This window comes from Equus asinus, chromosome 5 (genome assembly GCF_041296235.1).
Source record: "Equus asinus isolate D_3611 breed Donkey chromosome 5, EquAss-T2T_v2, whole genome shotgun sequence".
Lineage (NCBI taxonomy): Eukaryota > Metazoa > Chordata > Mammalia > Perissodactyla > Equidae > Equus > Equus asinus.
This window is the reverse complement of record NC_091794.1, coordinates 77308510-77336173: the sequence shown is the minus strand read 5'-3', so window position 1 is coordinate 77336173 and position 27664 is coordinate 77308510. Positions and strand designations below refer to the sequence as shown.

The 27664-nt window shown below is 45.1% G+C and overlaps 1 protein-coding gene across 1 annotated transcript; it reads left to right on the top strand.

Annotated features, from left to right (window-relative positions):
* The first annotated feature begins 9 nt into the window (after positions 1–9).
* NSUN4 (NOP2/Sun RNA methyltransferase 4) lies at positions 10–26291 on the top strand. Its single transcript, XM_014827892.3, has 6 exons — positions 10–140; positions 4289–4632; positions 10280–10434; positions 14153–14313; positions 23584–23708; positions 24310–26291. The coding sequence occupies exons 1-6, from the start codon at positions 48–50 to the stop codon at positions 24584–24586; spliced, it is 1155 nt and encodes a 384-aa protein (XP_014683378.1). The 5' UTR covers positions 10–47; the 3' UTR covers positions 24587–26291.
* Positions 26292–27664: the final 1373 nt, after the last annotated feature.

The window sequence follows — 27664 nt, the reverse complement described above, 5'->3', positions numbered from 1 at the left end:
TCTCGGGTTGCGGTTCCGGTCGGAATTACCCCGCTGCGCACGCAGACATGGCTGCGCTGGTAGTGAGAGGTGTTCGGGACGTGCTGAAGCGTGCAGACTTCGCGACCGTCCCGCGGAGACATCGACATAAGAAGAAATGGGTAAGGTCCAGCCGGGCCCAGGAGGGAACAGTGATAGCGCCTCTTGCCGCCACCTCTCGGGAAACCTCTCCAGGCCTTCCGCTGCCAGCCGGCTCAGTTAGGTTCGCTACTCCTCTGGAACGTCTTCGGCCTCTTGTCCCGCCCCTTGGGAGCGTCACTAGGCTCCTTCCTCTCACATGTGTTACGTCATCGCCTCTGTCCGCCCTTTTGTTTCGTCGCGCGTCTTCGGCTCTCGCTCCTGTTTCGTCCGCAGCCTCCTGGCTCCGCCCCTCTAAGTTACGTCATCACCTTCGCCCTCATTCTTTCAGTTATGTCACCGCCTCTTGCTCCCTGGCTCGCGGTTACCTTCCCCTGGGCCGCCACTGTCCCTTCCCCTTCCCTTCCCCCCCTCCCCCGCCCCCCTTCTTTCCTACCCCGCCCCCATCCCCACCTCACCCACTATGACCTCTTCTCCTCCTTTCCTCCGAGAACTTCGAGCCCGGCCGCCCTCACTCTTCGGAAAATGTCGGAGCGACTTCCCCTTCCTTCCTGGGTCTCCGCCGCCCTCCAGGAAAGGAGTCAACTCCCTCACCCTCGAGCTGCCTTTGGTGCCCAGGAAAGGTTACAGTGACCACCCTGCCCTTACTCCCGGCCTCTCCCCAAACCCTGGCAAAAGGTGCAGCGACTCCTCTCACCCCTTGGGCTGTCCCCCGTGCTCCAGACAGCCTTTCTCTGGCCCCGCCTGTTGCCCAGGAATTTCTTCCGTAACCGGCACGCCCCCCTCCCTACCCCGACCGATTCCCTCCCCACCCCCACCACCCCCGTCCCCACCCCCACAGCCGCCCCTGCGTCCGGGGAGATGTTCTTTTGAACCCTCTTCTCCGCTCCTCGGAAGGCCCTGCTGCCCTGAGCCTATCCTCCCGGGCTCGTCCCCTCTGAGCCCTTGTTTTGACCGGTTCAGCCTTCTGCAGTCACCCCCTCTTTGTCCCCGGAGCCCTTGTTGCGGCTGGATCAGTTCCCCGAGAACACCGTGTCCCTGTCCCCGAAGCCCGTACATTGACCAGCAGACGTACATCTGTTACTGTGGTGGATACCCTTTAGCCCTGGTAACCAGCTCGGTGACCTCCCCTCCTCTAACTCATCGGCCCCCAGGAACCAGCCCAGTGACCTCTCCTCCCCTCACTTGTGTGCCTTTGGAAACTGGCCCCATGATTTCACCACCTGTCACTCATCAGCACCCAGCAAACAGCCTGGGGACCTCCCCTCCGCTCGCTCATATAACTTTGGAAACTCGTCCCGTGATTTCACCTCTTTTCGTTCGTGAGCCCCCCAGAGCTGGTACCGTGATTTCCCCTTCCATCACTCTTGGATCCCAGGGAACTTGCCCCATGATTTCACCTCCTCTTACTCATAGGCCATTGGGAACTGGCCTCGTGATTTCACCTCCTCTTTCTCACCGGCCCATGGAAACTAGAGCTATAATTTCCCCACCCCTTTCTCACAGGGTTTTGGAAACTGGGATCATGATTTCCCCTCCACTCTCTCCCTGGTCCTCAGGGAGAAGTTATAATGACCCTCCTCTTTCCCAAGCATCTTCCCCACCAACGGGCAGCTTTTACCATGGCCACCTTAAGCCTCCAGACTCTTATGAACCGAAACCACAGCTTGACTCGCCCTGTGGGAAAAATTATTGTGGCGCCCCACTTTCTTCTCAGGCAGGCACATCTGGCTGTCCCAGCTCACCTCCAGAGGGCTCTCATCACTGTTCCCATCTTCCCCCAGAGACCCACATACCTGCCCCTGGGAGCCCTTGTGGTGCCATCCGCCTGCCTCCTGGGAGTACTGGTTCTCCTTGCTCACCCCAGTCCCAGGCTTCCAGGAAGCCTTGCTTTGGGTCCACGTTCTCCTGGGAGACTGCTGGGAGCCCTTACCTCTTCGTAACCCCAGTCGCCATGATTTCTGGTCCTCCCTGTCCCCAGGAACCACCTCTTCCCCTGTCCTCCCCCTGTCCTTGTTCTGCCTTCTCTTTCCCTTCACCCCTGGGCAACCAGTTGATATCTCCACCTCAGTCACCCCCCAGCAGAAGCTATAATGAACCTCCTCTCCCTACCCCAGCTTGCCCCCAAGTGAAGTCCCCGAAATCTTCAGAGTTAAGGCAGCCACGTGCTCCCCACAGAAGTCGCTCCCTGGTCACCCCTCTCCAGCAAACTCCTCCTGATGAGCCCACGCCCCCTAAGGCCAGCACCTCTCCTCCACCTCCCTCCTGCTCGTCTGATCTCTCAGGTGCTTCTTGTATAGTGACATCCGTGACAACTTGCTCAAATTCCTGCCCTAAAGAACTTCCCCAAGGGACTGCCGTACCTACTGTGGTCCCTACAATCCTCAAAACTGTTATCCCCACTTCTCTTCCCCCCCGCCTTCCTTGTGATCCTGTCCCACCCAATAGTTGTGCTCAGAGCAGCCCCCGTGGACCTCTCCTAAGGTCCCCCTGCAGTACCCATGTATATTCTGTGATTCCTCCCACCCCCAATCCCTGCCCACTCTCTGATTCCCTCAGTCAATCCACAGGCCCCCCTCAGTGTCATAGGCAGCCCATGGTGCCCCACTGTGGCCCTCCCAGGGGCCCACCACAACCCCGTCGCCAGAGTGTGGCACCTCCTTGTTCTACCCACATCTATTCTTGTATCCCTTTGAGAACACCCTTTGACCTCCAAAGTTTACCCATTGCCCCCCGAGCCCGGGGCCGCCCTGATGCTATGCCCTGTGGCCTCCATGTCTACTCTGTGGCTTCTCGAGGCTCTTGCAAAGAATCTCCCCAGATTCCCTACAGCTGTCCTTTGCCTTCATCCAAGAGTTCCAGCTGTAGTTCAACTATTATTATTAATGAATGCCAGAGTAGTGACAGCCAGAGAAAGAATACCCACGAAAGCAGAAGTCGGAGCCCAAGTGAGAGTCCCCACCGCTGTAGCGGAAGTGAGAGTCAAAGCAAGAGTTTCCATCCTAGTAGAAGTCAAAACCGGAGCAAGAGTCCCTCTGAAAACGAAAATTGGAGCCAGAGTGACTATACCCACCAAAGTAGAAATCAGGATCAGAATGAGAGTGTTCCACCTAGAGGAAATCGGGGCCACAGTAGCAAAAGTCGGAGCCGAAGCAACAGTCCTCACCATGTCAGAAGTCGGGGCCAGAGCAAGAGAGCCCGTCATAAAGGAAGTCGGAGTCGAAGTGGGAGTCACAGCGGTCACAGACATCATGGTCGGAGCAAGAGCCCCCGCCATAGAAAGAAATGATGATCAGAGCAAGAGAGTTCTGAACAAACCAAAAATCCAGGCCAGAGCAAAATTCGGACAGTAACAAGGTTGCCAGCCACAGCAGGTGTTCCAGCTGTGGCAACTAGGGCCAGCTTGTGGACTTCTCAGCTGAAGTCTTAATTTTCCTTTTAATCTACTTTTATGCTCTTCAAACCTGACTCATGTCCCTCACTGCTACCCCCCATAGCAGTCGTCCTAGAAGTCCCCATTTTGGTTCACACCTCAAGGTTTCTGTGTGCTCTCCTTATCCCACCTTCCTGGGGTCTGGGAACTCTCCCAAAATGACCCTTAATCCTGTGATTCTGAGCATTATGGTGTCAGTCACTGCATGATTGTAGGTAAGTTACCCTCATCTCTCCATCAAATATGGAAGGTTGAAATTTTTTGTGTCCCACTGAGCTATCTGTTGTGATGCTCACATAAGCTAGGAGATGTGAAAGTGCTTTGAGAAATGGAAGGACTGTTCAGAGAGAAAGCGTCTTTTGTTTTTAAGCCTGAAGCTTCCCCCAGAGCCTCTGTACTTTCTTCCAACCTTCTGTAGACTCCCCTCAAGAATCCTCTCCTGAGCTCCCATTCTTTTAAGTTCCTCTTACTCCAAGGCCTCAAGGAGTGTCCCCTTTCTTGGTGACCCCCACATGCTACTGTGAGAGGTACAGCTTCCTTTCTCTCACAAACCTGAGATAGAAAGGGCAGCTCTCCGCTATTCTTTCCCGCACTTCTCTTCTCAGGCAGGATGCAAAGGCAGGAGTGAGCACTAGCTGGATCCACATTTGCCCCAGGGTTCTGAGGTATTGGTGGGGTCAGGAAGTAGGGGGTAGAGGCAAGACTGGAAGATCAATAATTCTGTTCTTTCCCTTTTAGGCTGCCACAGAGCCCAAATTTCCTGCCACTCGACTGGCTCTGCAGAATTTTGACATGACCTACAGTGTGCAGTTTGAAGATCTTTGGCCATCAATCCGGGTCAGTCTCCTCTCAGAGCAGAAGTATGGTGCATTGGTCAATAACTTTGCTGCCTGGGACCATGTGAGTGCTGAGCTGGAGCAACTGAGTGCCCGGGATTTTGTGAATGAAGCCATCTCCCACAGGGAACGGGAGCCTGAGAGTGGCCAGACTGCAGTTCCATCCCCAGCCTCCTGGGCCTGCAGTCCCAACCTTCGATGCTTCACTTTCCCCAGAGGGGATGTCAGCCGTTTCCCTCCTGCCAGGTAGGGTGTGAAGCCATGGTTGGGGCTGTCCTGAGCATCTGCTGGAAGTAGACGGGAAGTGACCCAGCCCCTGCCCTCTTTAATAAGGATCATAGTATTGCTAATATTTACTGAGTACTTATACATGCTAGGCATTTTTCTAAGTGCTGTATATATGTTATGTCCTTTTGTTCTGTCAACAACCCTCTGAGGTAGGTAATATTGTTCCTCTTTTACATTTGAGGAAACTGAGGTGCAGAGAAATTAAGGTAGTTATGTTGCCGAACCAGAAGTGGGTTCACTCACCGGTCGCACAGCAAGCCAATCTCTGACACCAGGTGTAGTGGAAGAAAGTAGGAATTTTATTGCAAAGCGCTGAGCAAGGAGAACAGGCAGCTAACGCTGTAGTTCAAAACTCCCCAAAAAGCTATAAACAAGGGTTTTTATTTGGCGTTTTAGGTAGGGGAGGGGGAGCATGTGGCCTTGGGAGCTAAAGTTTTAATAATCCTCTGCACAGGTGCGAATGCCTTTCCTGTTTCTTCATGGGTTGCATGTGCAAATTTGGGGGGGTTCTATGTGTTGCATGTGATGGACTTTTAGTGTGTGACATCTAAAATTTACAGTCGGTCATTTTAGCTTTTCTCAGTGCACCTGTGCGATGTTTAGTTGCAGGGGAGCTGCAGCAAGCTGCTCTCTTATCATTGGTCTTCCTGTTGTTCTGTAAAACAAGCTCAGAAACTTTGGTTATTTTGTCTCCCACATCAACTTTGTGGGTACAGGCATGGTTTCACCCTAAATCAGGGAAAGTTATACTCCTTTGTTCTCAGTTTCACTTACTTTAGGTCCCTTAGATAGTAAGTGGTCCAGTTAATGTTTAGACCCAGGCGGTCTAACTCCAGAACCTGTGCTTTGAACCTGTTGTGCTCCACTGCCTCGCATAGAAAACAACCACCTCTTCCTTGAGCACTTACTGCACCCTCTCCAGTTAAAATGTGTGTGATTTACAACTGCTTTCTCAGTTTGCTCTTGTAGCCACCCATCAAAGTGAGTAGGTTTGGTACCAAAGAAGTGGGACTTGCCTAGGAAATGGGGCTTCCCCGGGGGCACAGAGTTAGTAACAGATGAGGTGTGCGGAGAGGGAAGGAGAACTTCTGGTCTTCTGATCCATTCCTCGAATGTACATGAAGTTGAATGAAAAAAAAGACTCCTTAAGGCCAGCCAGTGGCCTAGTGGTTAAATACAGCGCTTCAGTGGCCCGGGCCCGGTTCCCAGGTGCAGACCTAGACCACTCATCTGTCAGTGGCCATGCTGAGATGACGGCCCACATACAAAAAGAGGAAGATTAGCAGCGGATATTAGCTCAGATGAATCTTCCTCAAAAAAAAAAAGGAGACTCTGTAATCAAATGCTAAATTGTGCTTTAGAAATTGAGAAAAGGAGAGCTCATTGTTAATGTGGGAATTGATTTTTGCAGGATTAGTTCATTCATTCAACAAGTATTTATTGTCTACCAAATGCCAGGCATTCTGAAGTGCCTGGGTTATGGGTGTGCAAACCCTCTTTTTTTATTTTTTGAGGAAGATTAGCCCTGAGCTAACTGCTGCCAATCCTCCTCTTTTTGCTGAGGAAGACTGGCCCTGAGCTAACATCCATGCCCATCTTCCTCTACTTTCTATGTGGGACGCCTGCCTCAGCATGGTGTGCCAAGCAGTGCCATGTCTGCACTTGGGATCCAAACTGGCCAACCCCAGGCTGCTGAAGCAGAACGTGCGCACTTAACCGCTGTACCACCAGGCTGGCCCCATGTACAAACCCTCTTGGAGCTTCCAGTCTAGTGAGGAAGACAACTATTAAAAAACTATTTGTGATTGTGATTAACTGCTACAAAGGAAAAGTACAAGATGCTGTGAAGTCTTAAACAGAAATGTGCCGCATCATGTTTCAGTCAATGATGGACTGCATATACATTGGTGATCCCAAAGACTGGTGCCGTATAGACTAGGTGTGTCGTAGGCTACACTATCTAAATTTGTGTAAGTACACTCTATGATGTTCACACAACGACGAAATCGCCTAATGACGCATTTCTCAGAATATATCCCGTCGTTAAGCGACACATGACTATTAGGAGACCTAACCCGGTCTTTTCTGAGGAAGTGAAATGTAAGCTAAGACCTGAAAACTGAGTATGAATTAAAGCTGATGGCAGGTGATTGGGATGGGGGTGAGAGGCTAAATATGAGGCTACAGAAGCAGGCAGGAGCCAGATTATGAAGGTCTTATAGGCTATAGGGGATTTTGGACTTTTTCTCTAAAAGAAAGAGGGAGCCATGAAAAGTTCTAACCCGGGGAATGACATGACCAGATTTGGATTTTTTAAATATCATTGTAGGGGCCGGCTAGGTGACATAGTGGTTGAGTTTGCACTCTCCACTTCAGCAGCCTGGGGTTCACGGATTTGGATCCAGGGTGTGGACCTACAGACCACTCATTAAGCCATGCTGGGGCAGTATCCCACATACAAAATAGAGGAAGAGTGGCACAGATGTTGGCTCAGCAACAATCTTCTTCAAGCAAAAAGAGGAAGATTGGCAACAGATGTTAGCTCAGGGCCAATCTTCCTCACCAAAATAATAAAATAAAAGAATAAATAAAACAAATATCATGCTAGCTGCTGTGTGGAAAACAGATTGGAGAGGGGCAAGGCTAGAAATGGGGATGTAAAGTAGGAGGCTTTGCAATAATCCTAGCTACTAGCTTGAGGAAAGGCTGTATGCTTAAGAGAAGTAAGGGACGAGGCTGGAAAAGTGTATGGGGGGCTATGTGTGGGAGTGCCAGGAGCTTGCAGTTTGGGGAAAAGGAATTTTTCTGGTGGCCCAGGGTTGCTTATAAATGGCTGGAATTGCCAGGGCTGGGTGGCTTCAGACCATGTGCCTTTTACTACCTATTGCTCTAAGTTGCCAAGATCTGTTCTAGGGAACCACTGAAAAGAGTTTCTGAGCAGGGGAAAGGCAATAACGCACAGTAGTTATAAGCATGGGCTTTGGAGTCAGGAAAATCTAGATTGGGATCCTGCTTGCTTCACTTATTAGACTTGGCATTGGGTAACTGAGACTTGGTGTCCTTCTCTGGAAAATAATGATAGTAATAGCTGACACTATAGCTCACTATGTGCCAGCTACTGTTCTAAGCATTTGACTTCTGTTAATTCCTTTCTCACGGTAGTTGTATCTAGTGGGTACTCATTACACGTGAAGAAACTGAGGCACAGAGAAGTTGAGTAATTTGTTGAAGGTCACACAACTAAAGAGCAACTGGGCTGGATTTTGAGATCCATGTAGTCTGGCTCTGGAATCCGGGTTCTCCTGCCTCGTAGGGTTGTGGTCAGGATTACACGAAATGATGCATATTAAACACCTACTATAGTACCACAATATAGCACTCATAAATAAATCTCTTGCTATTGATGTTATTTTCATCAAAGTTATGCTTCAGGGGAGCTGGCCCGGTGGCGCAGTGGTTAAATGCATAAGTTCTGCTTTGGCTACCTGGGGTTTGCCAGTTTGGATCCCAGGTGCAGATATGGCACCGCCTGTGCTGTGGTAGGCATCCCACATATAAAGTAGAGGAAGATGGACACAGATGTTAGCTCTGGGCCAGTCTTCCTCAGCAAAAAGAGGAGGATTGGCAACAGGTGTTAGCTCAGGGCTAATCTTCCTCAAAAAGAAAAAAAAGTTATGCTTCAGGAAGATCATTTTAGTTGTGGGGGGTGGGTAGAGGAGAGAGATTGGGCAAGATTGGAGGTCAGTTTGGAAGCACTGGCTTTATGCAGAACCTTGGGGTAAGAACCATGTGGTTTCCTACGTTGCCTGAGGGGCTTGGCTCCTACTCAGGGAGAATGCCCTGAGAGTAGCAGGGAAAGCAACCCCTGTATGTTTGGGTTTTTCCTTCTTGTCTTGATGGACTCCTTATAAATCAAGGAATCTTAACCTTTCAGGGTTAAGATTCAGGGTATTCAGGGAGTCCAGGAACCTCTTGGAATTGTCTGAAAACTTGTTGTACTCTTTTTTTTTTTTGGAAAGAGGGACTGTAGCTTTCAGCAGATTCTCAAAACTGTCTGTGAACTGAAAAAATATTAAGGAGTGATGCTTCCAAAAGGAAGGAACTTGATGAGAATGGATTTTGTGGGCCAGTGGTGATGTGATAGCAATTCTCAGATTTCTCAGTTTTCTTCTCGTTCTCCTTTGTGAGACATGAAGCACACAATTTGGCAGACAATCCAAGTGTAATTGGACTTTGAAAATATCCTATCACAGCCTGAGCCCATTTGTGAATCCTGGAGGTGTCACAACCTTACTATTGGGGATTGTAGCTCTTGTAGCTGACCCTCAGTGGTTTCTGTCTCCTTGAGTCTGTCCCCAGTGGCTTCCTGCTGAGTTGTGTCTCAGCCTGGGGAATGGCTCTACTACCAGTTGCCCTTTGTCAACTGGCCTGGGAGTGAGGAGTCCATCTGTGACCATTAGGTTGTTGTCTGTTGTTCCTCTCTCTCTACCCACACCATTGCTGCCTCTCTTCATGCCTCATTGGCTCTCACTTGGACTCTTGTAACAGCCTTCTCACTGGTGTCTCTATTTCTAATTTGTTCTTTGTAGCCTACCTAGCTTTCTAAAACTCTATCTAGCGGATCAGGTCATTTTCCTTAAAAAATTTTGGTAACTGCCTATAGGTTATAGTCCAGACTCCTTAGCATAGGGTTTAAGACCTTTTACAACCTGGCCTCTATCTGCTTTCCAACCTCAATCTCATACACCTTGTATTTCTACCACACCAGATTTCTCATTGTTTTCTGAAAGAAGCTGTGAGTTTGCATGCTTCTGTGCCTTTGCTTGTTCTCTTTTCTTCTGCTTGGAATGCTGCTCTTCCTTTTTTTTTAAACCTAATGAAGGCCTATTCCTTCATCAGGCCTAACTCAGATAACTCTGACAGGCACAGTTGATGGCACTTTTCTCTGAACCCACAAAGCTCTTTGATCTCAATATGTAACCCAATAAAACTGAGTTCTTACTATAGGCCAGGCACTGTTTCAGGTGTCAGGGATATTAGAGTGAACAAAGCAGACAAAATCCCTGCCCTTGTTCTAATAGGGAGAGAGAGAGGGGAAAAAATACACACACACCTGTACATGTAAAGTGATTAAGAAGTGTTCTAAAGGAAAATAATGCAAGATAGAGAGAAGGTGATGGGAGTTGGGTGCTGCTAGTTTTAGGTAGAGTAGTCAGGAAATGCCAGTGCCTCTCTGATGAGGGAACTTTTGAGGAGAGACTGGAAAGAAGTGAGGAAGCAAATGAGGGATATTTGGGGGAAGAGCTCTGCAGGCAGAAGGTACAGCAAATGCAAAAACCTGAGAAGGAGCATGCATGACTTTATTACGGAATAGCAAGATGGCTAGCATGGCCGAATTAGAGTGAATTGATCTATGGTTTAAAAGGATTGCTCTGGCTGCTGTGTAGATGAATGAGTGAGTGAGTAAATAAGTGAGTGTGGGTTTAAGAAGTGAGTTTTTGCTGAGTAGAACTCAGTAGCCCCTGAGGGCGTGAACTTGGTGCCTTGACTTCCAGTGGGTCTCTTGACTTGGAATTTGACTGTAAGGTGGTCTCCTCTCTTCTAGGCTTGGCAGCCTGGGTGTCATGGACTACTACCTGATGGACGCTGCCTCCTTGCTGCCTGTCCTGGCCCTTGGCCTGCAGCCTGGTGACACGGTGCTTGACCTGTGTGCAGCCCCTGGGGGAAAGACACTAGCATTGCTTCAGACTGGCTGTTGTCGTAAGTCAGAGGGCTGATGTCTTGGGCAGGGAGGGCTCCCCACCTCACCCAGCCGGGGGCACCATGAATATGGTGGGCTCTTTGGTCCAAGATCAGAAGGGATAGTGCTTGCTTGCTAAGCTGGTATATTTTTTCTGTTTGCGATTATTTCCTCCCTTTCTCTGTCAGTTGGCCAGCAAAGATTGCTGAGCAGAGCAGGGTCTCAGAAGGCAGATTAAAGCAGGGCCCTGATCAATCTACCGCAGACACTTTCACTCCTCTGCATCTGTTTACTTAGTCTCTGAGATTAATTTCCATTTCCTTAGCCTGCCAGCTAAAGCGATGAGATCTGGCTGCAGCCACCCTTTATAGCTTGTAGATCTTTCTTCCTCCGGCTTTATGTGCTTCAGCCACATCCTGCTACTCTCTGGTGCCTGAATAAGCTTCCACCTTTGCTCATGTTATGCTTTCTCTCTAGAATACCCCCACCCCATCCCAGTGGGCCTATCTACATCCTTTTAGTTTTCAAGCCTTAGCTCAAGTGTGCCACCTCCTGGAAGTCTTCCCTCATGACCTCTGCTGGCCAGTTGAGAAGTGATGCCTCTGTCCCCCGTGCTCCTACACGATGGGCATCACCCTTGCAACTGTTAGCACATTAGCCTTGCATCCAAACTTTATTGGGTGTGCATCTTCTCCCTCTTCAAGACTATGAATTCCTTGGGGATAGGCCCAAGTCTTCCTCATCTCAGTAGCCTAGCCCAGCCAGGGCCTGTGCACTGTAAGTGTTTACTCCAGCATCTACTGGCCAACATCCTGCCTTATACTAGGCAGTGTTTTTTCCTTGGGGACCTGAGAAATATCCACAAGGGGTCTGTGATTTTCACACTCACCCTGGAGCTCAGCCAGGCTTCTCTTGCCATATGCCCTGGCCTTTTTGTTGGACCTGGACTCTTCTTTTCCAGTTCTCATCAGCCAACTTGCACAGTTTGAGTTAGCTTCCACCCTCATGGTAGGCCCCATGAGTGATTCAGAGAGGTACCACATTTGATCTTAGCCGTCTGGAAATCCACAGATACTTTGATATGGCTTAATGAGTCCAATGCAAGAGAGCCCAGTCTGTGTGCTGGGCTGTGCTAATCCGATTGAGTGGTGTGGGAATCTGTCAGAAGGGGGATGAATGAGGTAGAGTTACTAGGAAGAGGAGGAACTTGAAATAAGAGTCGAGAGAAGGGCCAAGGAGAAGTAATTGAGAGTTGCTCTTCTAAGGTGTGCTGAATTACCAGCACCTCACCCTCATCCCAGCAACTCACCCAAGTGACTCCTTGATCCCAGGGAGATGGGAGCACAGAATTTCAGTGCAAGAAGGGAAATTAGAGATTACCTAGTCCAGCCCTCATGTTTTATGGAGGGGGAAATTGAACTCTGGAGAGATTAAATAACTTAAAGTTTTTACACGAGTTGGAGGTGGAGCCAGAACTGGAACCCAGCTTTTCTGTTCTCAGTTCATATCCTTCTGCAAATTCTTGTTGAGCAGACAACCCAATTTTTAGTTTTTTTTTTGTTAAAGATTTTATTTTTTCCGTTTTGTCCCCAAAACCCCCCGGTACATAGTTGTGTATTTTCAGTTGTGGGTCTTTCTAGTTGTGGCACGTGAGACGCTGCCTCAGCGTAGCTTGATGAGCGGTGCCACGTCTGTGCCCAGGATCCGAACTGACGAAACCCTGGGGTGCGGAAGTGGAGTGTGCAAACCTAACCACTTAGCCATGGGGCCGGCCGCTCACTCTTTAGTTCTTTGAGTGCCCTCAAGAGTTGGGACTGGGGCTGGCCCCATGGCTGAGTGGTTAAAGTTCTGCATGCTCTGCTTCAGCAGCCTGGGTTCTCAGGTTTAGATCCCGGGTGTGGACCTACTCCACTCATCAACCATGCTGTGGAGGCATCCCACATACTAAAGTAGAGGAAGATTAGCACAGATGTTAGCTCAGGGCAAGTCTTCCTCACACACAAAAAAAGGGGGAGGGGGGCGCCTGGCTAGTGGTGTAGTGGTTAGGTTTGCATGCTCTGCTTCGGCTGCTTGGGGTTTGCAGGTTTGTCGTCTTCTTTTTTTTTTTTTTTTGAGGAAGATTAGTCCTGAGCTAACATCTGCCACCAATCCTTCTCTTTTTGCTGAGGAAGACTGGCCCTGAGCTAACGTGTGCCCATCTTCCTCCACTTTATATGTGGGACACCTGCCACAGCGTGGCATAATGAGCAGTGTGTAGGTCCACATCCGGGATCTGAACTGGCAAATCCTGGGCTGCTGAAACAGAAGGTGTGAACTTAACCACTGTGCCACCAAGCTGGCCATGGTTTGGCTCCCAGGCACGGACCTAGCACTGCTCATCAAGCCATGCTGTGGCGGCATCCCACATAAAGTAGAGGAAGATTGGCACAGGCGTTAGCTCAGAGACAATCTTCCTTAAGCAAAAAAGGGAATATTGGCAACAGGTATTAGCTCAGGGCCAATCTTCCTCACACACACAGAAAAAAAGAATTGGGACCATATTTCTTTGTGGGAACACTAAGCTAGTTCATAGTAGTGACCACTCCCGTTAGATAAGATATGCACTTTCTAGTTCTTCACCACAGTTTCCACCTCTCCCTTTCACTCCTTGGCTCTGAGGCCAGGTATCAAGTGCTATTTAGCATCAAGATTGCAGTAATATTTTTTCTTATAGTAGAGCCAAGAGCAAAGTGAGATATTTCTTGAACTCGTGTCTATCACAAAAGGGAAAATGAAAGACAGATGGTGAATCAGGATCGTTAGGATTAGGTTTGGTCATATATGATAGAAAACTCAACTAACTGGCTTAAAGAAGAAAAGTTTATTTCTCTCTTACATGAGAGAAGCTGGGATATAGGCAGTCCAGGGCTGGTATGGAGGCTCCACAATCATCAGGGACTTGGGTTCCTTTTTTCTTTTGGCAACCTATTTTATTGCTGGCTTCTGTCCTCAGGATTCATGGTCCAGGGTGACTGCTGGAACTCTAGTTATCACACTCAAATTCAAGGCAGGAAGAGAAGATGGGGCAAAAGAGGCGCATCTAATTGTGTCAGCTTCTTTTAAACATCTTCCCAGAAGCGTCACACAATAATTCTGCCCATAACACTTGGGCCAAAACTTAGTCATATAGTCATACTTAGTTGTAAAAGGAGGCTAAGAAATGTAGACTTTTGGGGCACATTGCTCTCTCCTCCCCAAATAAAATTAGAGCTCCATTACTAAAGAATAAGGGGAGAATAAATTTTGGGTAAATAATGTGTAGTGTCTGCCAAAGATGAAGAGAGATACATATTTCAAGAAAAGTGCAAGAGAGTGTATTTCTTTAGAAAAAATATTCTTACCTGGTCTACTTTATTTATTTACAAAAACTTTTTGACCTGTGTAGGTGTTTGCTGTTGCAGCCCCTGCTCCAGAGTGTCTAGTACAGTGCCATGCACATAATAAAGGTTTCTCCTCCACCTGCCCCTCCCTGCCCCAGGGTCTGCATTGATTGGCTCTGCCTGAGAAGTGGTCTGACAGTCCATCAGCTCCATTGCTAATGGGATGTTTCACTGGCACCTGAAGTTTCTTTATTCCCACAGGCATAAAATATCCATACTACCCAAAGCCATCCATAGATTCCATGCAATCCTTATCAAGATTCCAATGGCATTTTTTACGGAAGTAGAATAAATAACCCTAAAATTTATATTCCCACAGGCAATCTTGCTGCCAATGATCTCTCCACTTCCCGAACAGGCAGACTACAGAAGGTCCTTCACAGCTATGTACCTCAAGATATCAGGGAGAGGAATCGAGTTCGAGTTACCTCATGGGATGGCAGGAAGTGGGGAGAACTGGAGGGGGACACCTATGACCGGGTAAGTGATTCCTGACCTGGGACATCCAGCCAGCCAAATCTGGCCTCCCCATCCTGGCTCCAGGCCCTGAGCCAGTAGGATTCAACCCTACATAATTGAGTATGTAGGGCTGTTTCCGGACCTGGGCAGCTCTCCATGGGTGATTGGGAGAAAACAGTCATCTGTGGAATTATCAGTTCAGCTTAGATGACTGGCTACTGTCTTCATTAGAGACAGCAGCAAAAAGAGTTTGAACCTGATCGAGTGGAAAAAAGTTAACTTATTTTATTTCTTGACTCACTTGGTTGCTCAGAAACCCTCATTAAAATAAGTATGAATAAGCCCATTTTATTTATTTTTGAATATTAATTCAGCACATGCTGCACAATTCAGAAGGCACAAAAGGGTATCGAGTGAAAAGTACATTTCCCTCTTACTCCTGTCTCACAGCCGTCTACTTCCTCTCCCTCAGATGACCAGTGTTTGTGTTCTTCAGTAACCTTTAAAATACATTCTTTGTATATATACAAATATAAATGTGTGTGTTTTTTATAAAAATGGGAATAGTAGTATATTATATTGACTATTCTGAACTTTGTGTTTTTTCAGTTAATAACATAACATGAGGGTCAATCATTTTTATGTTTTTTTTTTTTTTAAAGATTTTATTTTTTTCCTTTTTCTCCCCAAAGCCCCCAGGTACATAGTTGTATATTCTTCGTTGTGGGTCTTCTAGTTGTGGCATGTGGGACACTGCCTCAGCGTGGTTTGATGAGCAGTGCCATGTCCGCGCCCAGGATTCGAACCAACGAAACACTGGGCCACCTGCAGCGGAGCACGCGAACTTAACCACTCGGCCACGGGGCCAGCCCCTTTTTTATGTTTTTGAAGTATAATTGCTGGGAACAGTTTATATGCGTTTAAGATTTTGGCTGAGGTCACTAAATCTCTTTCTGTGGAGGTTAAATCAGTTTCACTTCTACTGGCAGCAAATAAGAGTAATGTTTCCTCACATCCTGCCATCATTGGTGTCGTCAAACTGGTTTTTGCCAAACTGGTAGCATCTAATTTGTATTCTCTTATTGTGAATGATGTTGAAAGTCATTTCATATTTTTAGGTTATCTGTATTTTCTTTTAATTGGCATATTCTAAAAATATTTATTTAAAACATATACTTCTTTTTTTTTAAATTTTTTTCCTTTTTCTCCCCAAAGCCCCCCAGTACATAGTTGTATATTCTTCGTTGTGGGTCGTTCTAGTTGTGGCATGTGGGACGCTGCCTCAGCGTGGTTTGATGAGCAGTGCCATGTCCGCGCCCAGGATTCGAACCAACGAAACACTGGGCCACATGCAGTGGAGTGTGGGAACTTCACCACTTGGCCAAGGGGCAAGCCCCTAAAAAAGATACTTCTAAAAACTATGTAACTCTTGTCTCTGTGTTGTCATCTAGCTCGTTTATCTAATGTGTCCAGTTCTCACCACCCTGCCTCAACCAGTCTGAGAAATTGAAAGACCAAGGCTTATAGAATCTTAGGTAGGCTTAGGAGATGTGCCTCCTGCCTGTGTAAGAATCCTCTATTCGGCTTTTTTTACTTGGAGTCAGCAGAACAGAGTGGAGAGAGCATGACCTCTGCTGTCAGCCTAACCTGTTTCTCTGTCACAGGGCTGCCACTTACTGACCTTGGAAAAGCTGCTTGATCTCTCTGAACTTCAACCTCTTCATTTGTAAAACAGGGAGTATTACTATGTAGGATTATTATGAGGATTCAATGGGAATGTCCCGGGAAAGCGCTTAGCATATCACCTGGCCATGAAGATTAGGCAGGTAGTAGCTATCATTGTTACTCAACCTGTTCTTGCACACTTCCATTGACAGGGGCTCACTGAGGTTCTGTGGTTGGACAGGTTTGATGTTAGGAAGTTCTTCCTCTTATTGAATTAAAATCTGTAGATTGGGGGCCAGCCCCATGGCCAAGTGGTTAAGTTCGCGCGCTACACTTCGGCGGCCCAGGGTTTCACCAGTTCAGATCCTGGGCGCGGACATGGCACAGCTCATCAGGCCATGCTGAGGCAGCATGCTCCATGCCACAACAAGAAGAACCCACAACTAAAACATACAGCTATGTACCAGGGGTCTTTGGGGAGAAGAAGAGAAAAAAAGAAAAAAAAATCTGTAGATTGTATGGTCTATGGTTGAGTACAAGGATTTTGGAGTCAGACTGCTTGGATTGGAGTCCTGACTTCATCACTTACCAGCTAGAGAAGTTTGGGTAAGCTAACCTTTCAGTTAAGCTTCAGCTTCTTCATCTGTAAAATGAGGATTGCAGTGCCTATCCCATAGGTGAAGATTAAATAAGAATGCGTTTAGCACAGTTGCTGGCATATAGAAAGCGTTTAATAATATTATCATCATCACAATCCTTATTATTTCCATTCACTGATCCTAGCTATGCCTTCTGGAACAATATAGAATGAGCTGCCTCCCGTTTCACTTGAAAGTGCTTCAGACATTTGAAAACAGTTTTAATGTCCTGAATATGTCATGATTAATTTATTTGTTGAACAAATAGTTATGTACAACATACTATGTGTTAGGCAAGTGTTAAGCACTTTAGATGCTAAGAAGAATGCTATTTCAGGGCTCCACACACTCTTGATAACTCCTTCCCTCCGCCAACTCTTCCTGGCCATCAGCTGGAGTGAGGACAGGACTCCAGAGCTCTGTGTGTTCCTGGCAAGACACCTACTCCCTTTCCCGCTCACAGCTTTCTTTCTGGGTGCATTGTGGTTATAACTTTGCCTATCCCTTTATATTTAGCCTTGTTGAATCACCTCCTTTCGGATGTGTCTCTTATATACTGCATAGAGTTTGGTTTCACTTTGTGAACCAATCTGTAAATTTTATTCTTTTAAAACAATTGATGCCACTGATACATATGGTGTCAGCTCTGTCAAATTATTTTACTGTGTTTATTTTATTTACTGTGTTTCTTTTACTCTGATCTCTCTTCTTTGCTTCTTTGGTTTTCTTTCCACTTCTATTGTTATTTAGGTAGGTTTATATTTTAATTTTACATTAGGTAATTTCAATATCAAAATTGTTTGAGGGTTTAATTCTACTGGTTGTAGTTTCTGCTAACTCTTGCTCAAGGAAGCTTATTTCTTTCTAAATTTTGTGGTTATTTTGGTTACCTGTCATAATTTTCTGACAACTTTTCTATTGGAGTATAACACAAAAGGGATCAAATTGTAAGTATACTTCTTAAGGAATTATAGTGAAATACACTTATGTTATCATCACCTTTTCAAAGAAATGTATTACCAGTGTCCCAGAAATTCTCTTATGCCCGTTTCTACCCTCCTAGAGGTGATCACTATTTGACTTTGGAAACCATAGATGTTTTGAGCTCTATGTAAATGTGATCATACAGTCTGTGCTCTTGTCTGACTTTTTTCGTTCAACATTACGTATGTGAGATTCATCCACGCTGCTGCCTGTAGCTGTGGTTTGTTCACTGTTGTGGCTGTGTTACATCCCATGGTGCGCATATATGACAATATTCTATTTGTCCCTTCTTTTGTAATAGACGATGGGGTTGTTTCCAGTTTGGGGCTATTACAAGGAACATTGCTGTGAACATTCTTGAAAATGTTTTCTTGGTTCACTGCTGTACCCATTTCTGCTGAATTGCTGGGTAATGGAGTATGTATATGTTTGGCTTTAGTCAATACTGTCAAACAGTTTTCTAAATGATTGTGCCAGTTTACATTCCTCCCTACACAATATGAGAATTCCAGTTGTTCCACAACCTCATCAACATGTACTGTTTTTTCCCCATTTAACCTTTCCGGTAGGTGTGTAATGGTGGTTTTAATTTTCATTTCACTGGTAACTAATGAATTTGGACACCTTTTCTTGCATTTATTGGCCATTCTTTTTGAAGTGAGAATTCAAGTATTTTGCCCATTTTTTCTGTTGTCTGTTTTTTTCTCATTGATGTATAAGAGTTCTTTATGTATTCTGAATATGAGTCCTTTATTGAATATATGTATTGTGAGAATGTCTTCTTCCACTCTGTGACTTATCTTTTCACCCTCCTAATGGTAAACAGAAGTTCTTAATTTTAATGCGGTCTAATTTATCATTATGGTTAGTGCTTTGGGGTCTTATTTAAGATACCTTTGCCTACCTAAGGTAATGAAGATATTCTTCTGTTATCTTCTAGAGACATTTTTATTTTACTTTTCCCACCTAGATTTTCAATCCATTTGAAACTGATTTTTACATAGAGCGAACAAAGTAAGGATGCCAGAAATGATATCTGATTGGCACAGTATCAATCATTGACAAGATTATTCATTTCCCACTGCTCTGCCATATCACTTTTGTCATAAATCAAATATCCATATATGTGTGAGTCTGTTTCTGGACTCTGTTCTGTTTATTGGCCCATTTGTCTTTATTTTCAAGAAACTATACTGTTTTAATTGCTATAGCTTTGTAATAAGTTTTGATGTCTGGTATAGTAAATCCTCCAACTTTGTTTATCTTCAGATTTCTCTTGGCTATTCCTGGTCCTTTGCATTTTCATAAATTTTAGAATCAGTTTGTTAATTTGCACAACAGAATCATCAGGGCTTTGTCCAGGGGTTACACTGAATCTGAAGAACAAATTTGAAAGATAATTTCGCTGGACATAGAATTCTATGTTGGCAATTGTTTTCTTTCAGCATTTTGAAGATTTTATTTCATTTCTTTTACTATTCATTGTTTCTTTTGAAAAGTCAGCTATAAATCTTATTAAAATTCTTCTAAAGGTGTGTCTGGCTGCACACCCAGTTGTGCAAGCAGTGTGGGATAGGTTGTGGAGAGACTGAAGAAAAGACCCAGAGATGGCGTATGAGACATAAAGGTCTATTGGGTCTTACTTATGGGGAATGTCCAGGAGCTGCCGGCTGGATGGAGTTGTGCACCTACACCTGCTACTGTGAACAGAGAGGGGTTTGCTTATCTGAGCAGGGGAACAAAGGCTACACACTTGCCAAGAGGGGCTGTCCTCACATGACAGCATTCCAAGGCCGGGTAGCTCTCGTGGAAGGGCTCGGTGTTCCTCCAAGAGGTGGTGTTCTTTGCGAAGTCCCTAGATTGTTACAATACCAAGATGGTTTGCGGCATGCCCAGAAGGGGGCCAGAAGGACACATGGTTATGATAGGGCACGTAGGCTAGTGCCCTTACAAGGGGATATATATATTTCCTGCTTTGGGTTTATAGTGCTTCTTGAATCTGTGGCTTGATTTTCTCATCAGTTTTAGAAAATTTTCACCTGTTATCTCTTTATGTATTTTCTCTGCCTCGGTTTTTCTCACTTATGATTTTGGGACCCTAATTAGATGTATGTTAGGCTTTTTCACTGTGTCCCATATATATTTTATATTCTTTTATATTCTTCTCTCCTTTTTTCCTCTTATAATTCAATCTGAATATTTATTTTGACCTGATTCACCAGTCCTTTCTTCAGCTGTGTCTAATATGCTATTAAACATGTCTTTTGAGTTGTTTTTATTTTATTTTATTTTTTTTTGAGGAAGATTGGCCCTGGGCTAACATCCACCACCAATCCTCCTCTTTTTTGCTGAGGAAGATTGGCCCTGAAGTAAATTTGTGCTCTTCTTCCTCTATTTTATGTGTGGAACACCTGCCACAGCGTGGCTTGATAAGCAGTGCATAGGTCCACGCCTGGGATCTGAGCTGGCGAAGCCCGGGCCACCGAAGCGGAACGTGTAACCTTAACCACTATGCCATTGGTCTTTTTTAAAATTGAGATATAATTGACATATAACATTGTATAGTTTTAGGTGTTCATCATTAAACATACTGATTTGATACATGTATACATTGTGAAATGATTATCACGATAAGTCTAACATCCATCACCACACACACTTACAGATTTCTTGGATGACACTTTTGAGATTTATTCTCTTAGCAACTTTCAGCTGTATGATACAATATTGTTAACTGTACCACCATGCTGTACATTACATCCCAGGATTTATTTATTTTATAACTGGAAGTTTGTACCTTTTGACCACCTTCACCCGTTTCACCCACTTCAACCCCCCACCCCTAGCAACCGCCAGTTTGTTCTCTGTATCTATGAGTTCATTGTGTTTTTTTTTTTTTGATTCCACATATAGGTAAGATCATACAGTATTTGTCTTTCTCTGTCTTATTTCATTTAGCATAATGCCCTTAAGGTCCATCCATGTCACAAATGGCAGGATTTCCTTCTTTTTAATGACTGAATAATATTCCAGTATGTATGTATGTGTGAGTGTGTGTGCACACATGTGCACGTGCCACATTTCTTTATCCATTCATCTGTTGATGGACACTTAGGTTGCTTCCATGTCTTGACTGTTGTAAATAATGCTGCAATGAACAAGAGGGTGCAGATATCTTTTCAAGTTAGTCTTTTCATTTTCTTTGGATAAATTCTCAGATGTGGAATTGCTGGATCATATGGGAGTTCTATTTTTAAATTTTTTTGGAATCTCCATACTGTTTTTCATGATGGTGGCACCAATTTACATTTCTACCACATCTATTGGGTTCTTAATTTTAGTTATTATGTTTTCCATTTTTAGAATTTCCATCTGATTCTTTTTATAAAAAATTCCAGTTCTGTTGAAATTGGAAACTATAAAATTTTCTGTTGGGGCCAGCCCCACGGCCGAGTGGTTAAGTTCGTGCACTCTGCTTCGGCAGCCTGGGGTTTCACCGGTTCAGATCCTGGGCACTGACATGGCACCGCTCATCAAGCCATGCTAAGGTGGTGTCCCACATAGCACAACCAGAAGAACCTACAACTAGAATATCCAGCTATGTACTGGGTGGCTTTGGGGAGAAGAAGAAGAAGAGAAAAAGAAGATTGGCAATAGATGTTAGCTCAGATGCCAATCTTAAAAAAAAAGAAAAAAAATTTTGTGTCTTTTCATCTAACTTTTTTTTTTGCTGAGGAAGATTTGCCCTGAGCTAACATCTGTTGCCAATCTTCCCCTTTTTTCGCTTGAGTAAGATTAGCCCTGAGCTAACATCTGTGCCATTCTTCCTGTATTTTGTATATGGGTTGTTGCCACACATGGCTGATTAGTAGTGTAGGTCCACACCCAGGATCTGAACCCATGAACCTGGGTCACTGAAGCAGAGCATGCCAAACTTAACCACTACTCTCCATGGGGCTAGCCCGTCATCTAACTTCTTGAACATGTTAATCATGATTGTTTCAAAAACTATGATAATTTGAATATCTGGATCTCATATGAGTCAGCTTCTATCATCTGTTTTCTTCTCTTGGTTTTTGGTTATTTGATTTTGTCTTCTGGTGTTTGTAGTATTTTTTGCTTGAATGCCAGGCATTTTGTGTGAAAATTGTAGGGATAATCTGAGGCTCTAGATGGTGACATCTTTCTCTAGAAAGGATTTGATTTTCCTTCAGGCTGACAGTTAATATCAGAGCAGATCGTCTTAATTCAGTCAGAAATTAGTGTGATTCCAAGCTGGAGTTTGTGAGGGCTGTTCTCTTTGCAGTTTACCTCTACACCTGGGCTATTAAATTTCAGGGCTGCAACTCAAGGCATGATGTGTTTGTTTACCAGGACCCTCTGCTCTTTGGTGTGGACTCTGGACTCCAGTTTTTGTTCCCTCAGCCCCATAGGATTGCTGAAAGTTCTCTTGGTTTGCAACAAGCTATTCTGCCTTTACTAGAAGTGGAAAAATCTGATTTTGTTTATTGTCAGCTTAGAATCCTTGCCTGGTTAATTATAAGAGCCCTGTTTTGAGGGCTAATCTGCATTCCTCCAGAAAGAAACCTACTTTTGCCAGTTGTTTGGGGGATCTGTCAACCCAGGACAATTAATTACCCTCTAGGGGGTTTTCTGGGTCATGCAGGCATTATGAGTTTGAACCTTCTACTTGAGTGGTTACACATTCTCAGGGAGACTTCCTTCTTTTTCTCTTTTTGCCCAGAGTTAAAGCCAAAACAGACAAGTTCTCTTGTTGTCTTCTATTGTGGGCTGAGGCTTTTTTTCCTACTTCACTCTTTGATTGAAAATGAAGCCCTTTGAGGATTTTGGCTTTGCTATGGATTTCCATTCCAGTCTCTACCTCAGGTGGGCCCACTGCCCTGTTTTCTGTCCACCAAGGCTTTGGGTTATCAGGAGTTGGTAAAAGATAGAAGCCATCAACTCAGCTCCAGCATGCCTCCCTAGATTTGTGCTCTTAGTTTTTCTTTGGCTTCTGAGGATTTCTCTAATTTTCTGTGAGCTGTGCATTTAAAAGTATTTTTGAAAAATATTTTATCCAGCCTTTTTAGGTATTTTGTACTCCAAGGGTTTTCAGGATATCTAATTTACTACATTGCTGGAGATAGAGGTGTTAATTTCTTCTGGGATGTGGTTTCTAAACATCCCACGGGCCCTTCTCTGGGCATCCCTATTTAGTTACTGTCTCTTTTTCCTGTGAAGGCCAGCCCCATCATAGCTCTTGAGATGTGACCTGATCAGAATACAAGGTAATCATTATTTCTCTTACTCTGCATGCACTGTGTCAATTCATGCAGCCTAGGAATATATCAGAAAATTGAACATTGGGTCATTATTAATTTACTCTTGAGTTTTTGCTTAACTAAAAATTCACAGGTCTTTTCCATAAATGATTTTACTTTTTTAAAACATAACTATAGGATTTTATTTTTAATTTTTGTTTTTGTCTCTAGTGCCTAGCACCCAGTAGGCTCTTAGTAAATGAATGAATGATTTTACATTTCTCACCTTAAAGCTTTTCCGTATTGGATATGACATCGTTTCAACATAAGATAATTTTGAATCCTGATCCTCTTATTCAGTATATTGGCTACCCTCTGAGCATTGTATCATCTGTAAATTGGATGTTTTCATTCAAATAGCTAATGACAGAACCAAGGACAGAACCTTGAAGCACTAAAGACTTCTTCCTAGGCTGATATCAATTATTTAATTATAGTTATATGTGTGTTGATGGCTTTTTGACCAGCCCTGAGTATATCTAAATATACGATTTTCCCACTTATTATTCCACAGTTGTCTACCAGGTTAAAATGAGAAGCTTCGTCCGGTACTCTGCAATGGGAAGATGGACAGAGGGAGCACTCCACAAAACTTCCCAAGCCAGGGGCCTAAAACAGCCCTGGCCTAAGGAAGAGGACCCTGTAAGGAGCTCTGATATTTTACCCTTTAACACTCTGGGCAGGTGCTGGTGGATGTGCCCTGTACCACGGACCGCCACTCCCTTCATGAGGAGGAGAACAACATCTTTCAGCGATCGAGGAAGAAGGAGCGGCAGATGTTGCCTATGCTGCAGATGCAGCTTCTCGCGTGAGTGATAGATTTACAAAAACTCAGGATTTTAGACCAGAGTGTTCCGGGTGTCTGGTCGCCTGGGGGACTGGAAGCTCTTACCAAGACCATCAGCTATAGAAGGGTTTTCTGGCTGGGGATCTGCCTGGAGGAGACAGACATCATGGGTTGGTCTTCTCTGGAACATAAAAACCCTATGCAGTAGGACATACATAGCAGGTGAGCTGCACAGATTCACTTATGCTATCCTACCCCCATGCTAGTCCAAGTACCACTGAGTAGTACAAGTTTGAAAAATAGTTACTGAGGTCAAGGCTCTGTAGGGCTGGGGTAAGGACTCAGTCCATAGCCAGCATCAGGGTTTGGTCCATAACCAGAGTCAGAGCTCAGGAGATCATTTCAAGAATACTTCCTGGAGGAGAGCCCATGGAGTAAGGTTGGGTTGTTCTCTGCTTTGAGAATGACTTTTCAGGCACTGTCATTGTGGAAGGGACTTCAGAGGCTGTCTAACGCAACTACCCATCCCACAGTAGACTTCTCCATGCTTCCAGCTGCTTCTGTTGCCCTCCTACTGCTGGGAAGCTCACTAGTCACTGCTTCTCTCTCATTCTGGTTTCAGGGCTGGACTCCTTGCCACCAAACCAGGAGGCCACGTTGTCTATTCTACCTGCTCACTCTCACACTTACAGAACGAGTATGTGGTACAAGGCACCGTTGAGTTCCTGGCCAATCAGTACAGCATCCACGTTCAGGTGGAAGACCTGACTCACTTCCGAAAGCTTTTCATGGACACATTCTTTTTCTTCCCCTCCTGCCAGGTTGGAGAGCTGGTAATCCCAAACCTCATGGCCAATTTTGGGCCTATGTACTTTTGCAAAATGTGTAGGCTGACGTAGCCTTACCCCATTCCTGAAGCCCTGGTGTAGGAAGACAAAGAGTGTACCCCCATGGAGGCACCAGAATCTCAGACCAGAGGCAAAGATGCGCTCTGGGTCCTGTCTCCATCCTGTTCAAGTCTTTCTATAGACAGTTTTCAGCAGTCGAAAGTAGGAGTTTTTCAGTCCTGCTGTCCAATTGTGGAGCATCAGCAGGTTTCTAACTTATTACACCTCACCCCAACACCCCATCACCAAGCCTGTGCTAAAGTTTCCTGCCCCATTGGGGGCTTAGGAGGAGGAGCCAGTGAGCTGGCCTACACTTTAAGCTGTAAACTTGGGAAGAAGCATTTAGCCAATAAAATTGTTGAAGCTCCATAGAGCTGGGGCTGAAGTTGAGGGCCTCATGTCAGTCCAAGTGCTGTTAGTTCTGTTTGTACCAGCTGCTGCTACTGAGCACCAGTTCCTAGGTGCCCAAAGCCCCGGACCTCAGCCTGGTTACAGGCCTCTGGTTACAGAGCCCTTCTTACACTTGAGGCAAGTTCTGCGTGGTCAGTCTTGAGCCCAGTGGGCCCAAACAAGCCTACCTAGTTTCTCCATATGGCTCATGATCTAATTTAAGGAATGAGTAACTAAAAATGTTAAGCCAATGCGTAATAATCTCCTTACTTACATCAAGAGAGCTCTCCTGAGCTGGATAATTCCACCATTCCGCCTGCTCTCTACAGCACTGCTGCCTAAATGTGGCTGGGGAAGCTGCTCTGCCCCAGGGCTGCGATGTTCTCTTGTGTGTTCCTTCCATTGTTCATTCCTCCAGCAGGTATACCTTGAGCTCCTATCTCACAGGTAGCCAGGGAGCTGCTGGAGTTGTAGCAGTTGGGATCGTGGGAGATAATAAGACCTCATCCTTTGGAATGGCAGCTCTCCTCCTTTGGCTCTCTGAGCACTTAGGAATCTCCTGATGTCTTGTTATATTCTACTTTTTGTTTTGTTTTTTCTCATTCCTGGTGTGTAACTGAGCTCTGGCTCCAGTTCTTCGGCCCACCCCCAATCCCTCAGGGCTCTTCCCGCAGCGTCACAAGGCCTTACCTCACACCGTGTTTGGGGCGACATTACATCATTTACTGACTGTATGCTAGTTGTGTTGTTTTTGTGACTTTAGCATGAAGAAGGCAATACTTTAATGGCAGGGATATTAAAAATTGCTTATGGTCACTTGCAGATATTGCTTTTTTTTTTTATTAAAATTTTTTTTCTGGGGATGGCCCCAGGGCCAAGTGGTTAAGTTCTTGCACTCTGCTTCAGTGGCGTGGGGTTTCATCAGTTCGGATCCTGGGTGTGGACATGGCACCACTCATCAGGCCATGCTGAGGCAGTGTCCCACATAGCACAACCAGAAGGATTTACAACTAGAATATACAACTATGTACTGGGGGGCTTTGGGGAGAAGAAGCATGAAAAAAAAAAAAGAGAGAAGATTGACAACAGATGTTACCTCAGGTGCCAATCTTTAAAAAAAAAAAATTTTTTTTTTCTTGGGACAGCCTGGTGGCATAGTGGTTAAGTTCATGTGCTCCACTTCAGCTGTCCAAGGTTCGCAGGTTTGGATCCTGGACATGGACTTACACACCGCTCATCAAGCCATGCTGTGGCAGCGTCCCACATACAAAGTAGAGGAAGATTGGCATAGGTGTTAGCTCAGGGACAATCTTCCTCACACACACACAAAAAAAAATCTGAAAAACTTGTTCTTGTGCATAAAAGGGTTCTTCCCTCTTTCCTTATCCCTCCTCTTCCTCATCCCTCCTCTTCCTCTTTCTGTCACTCCCTTTGTTCCTTATGCCTTTCCTGCTAATCCTTGTTTGCATATTACAGGTGTCAGCTGAGAAGGATTTTAGATAAGGTTAAGCCTTCTTCTTTCTTAGGATTTGCCTTGTAACTGAGGGCCCTTGAAGACCTTCCAGGCTCAAAATAGAGTGAAGCTGAGCGGATAGAGCTTCAGGGAGTAGGACCCTAATTAGCCTCCATGTGTTGTATGTGATCTCTGCCTGCTGTTTATTCTGCACTCAGTATTTGCTGAGGCTGGGAGGTCTCAGGTGCTTGGGCATCCAGCCTGGTGCTAATTGAATGCTAAGCAGTGATAATTCAAGAGGGGGTCTCCTGCCCCTGGGGTCCCAGTCTAATGGGGACAGACAGACCCAGTTAAGAAAAACAGAGATCTGCTTTGGAAAACACTTTTATTATCTCCTGTAATTGAACATTTACCTAACCTACAGCCCAGTTATTCCAATACTAGGGGCAAATCAAAGAGGAACTCATACATGTACACTAAGAGACATGTACAAGAATGTTCATAGCAGCCTTGGTCACAAAAGCAAACCCAAATGTCCATGAGCAAGAGAGTGGACAAATAAACTGAAATATTCACACAATGGAATATTATACTGGTGTCAAAACAAATGAGCTACAGTGATATATAACAATATGGATGAATCTTAGCAATAAAATATTAATTGAAGTTTAGTCTCAGAATATTAAATGTAGCATGATGTCTTTTTTTAAAAAAAAACAGCTTTTGTCTTTTTTATGTTATTTACATACAATATAATTTATCACTTTTAAGTGTACTGTTTAATGAATTTTGATAATTGTCAGATAGTATTATCACTGTCACCATCAAAATATAGAAGAAAATTCCATCTCCTAAAAAGTTCCCTTGTGCTCCTTTGCACAATTCCCTTTGCCCCTCCCTGGTCCCAGGTAGTCACTGATCTGCTTTCTGTCACTATGGTTTTGCCTCTTCTAGAGTTTCATATTGTGGGAGATAGAGTTGATTTACAGCTGCATTGCGAAAGCTCTGTCTTTATCTGGATGTCTTGTTTTTCACTCTTGGCCAAGGTAAGGGCATTGGGATTCCTAATGTGCCACTTAAAGTGACTCCCAGGGTTGCTTTCTTTACTGATGGTTTACAATTGGCCTAACCGGTGTTGGTTACATGGCCAGAATAGCATAAAAACTCTGCCTGGAACTTCTAACTTGAGCTCTCCCAAAGCCAAGATTCCTCACACAAATCACAGTGATGCCATCCGAAGATAGAGC

What these genes read in the sequence shown, in the direction of transcription:
- NSUN4 (XM_014827892.3), top strand. Translation starts at nt 48, where the DNA reads ATGGCTGCGCTGGTAGTGAGAGGTGTTCGGGACGTGCTGAAGCGTGCA. An exon ending in GCTTCAGACTGGCTGTTGTC is followed by an intron (nt 10,435 to 14,152) that starts GTAAGTCAGAGG and finishes ATATTCCCACAG; the next exon opens with GCAATCTTGCTGCCAATGAT. An exon ending in CTGCAGATGCAGCTTCTCGC is followed by an intron (nt 23,709 to 24,309) that starts GTGAGTGATAGA and finishes TTCTGGTTTCAG; the next exon opens with GGCTGGACTCCTTGCCACCA.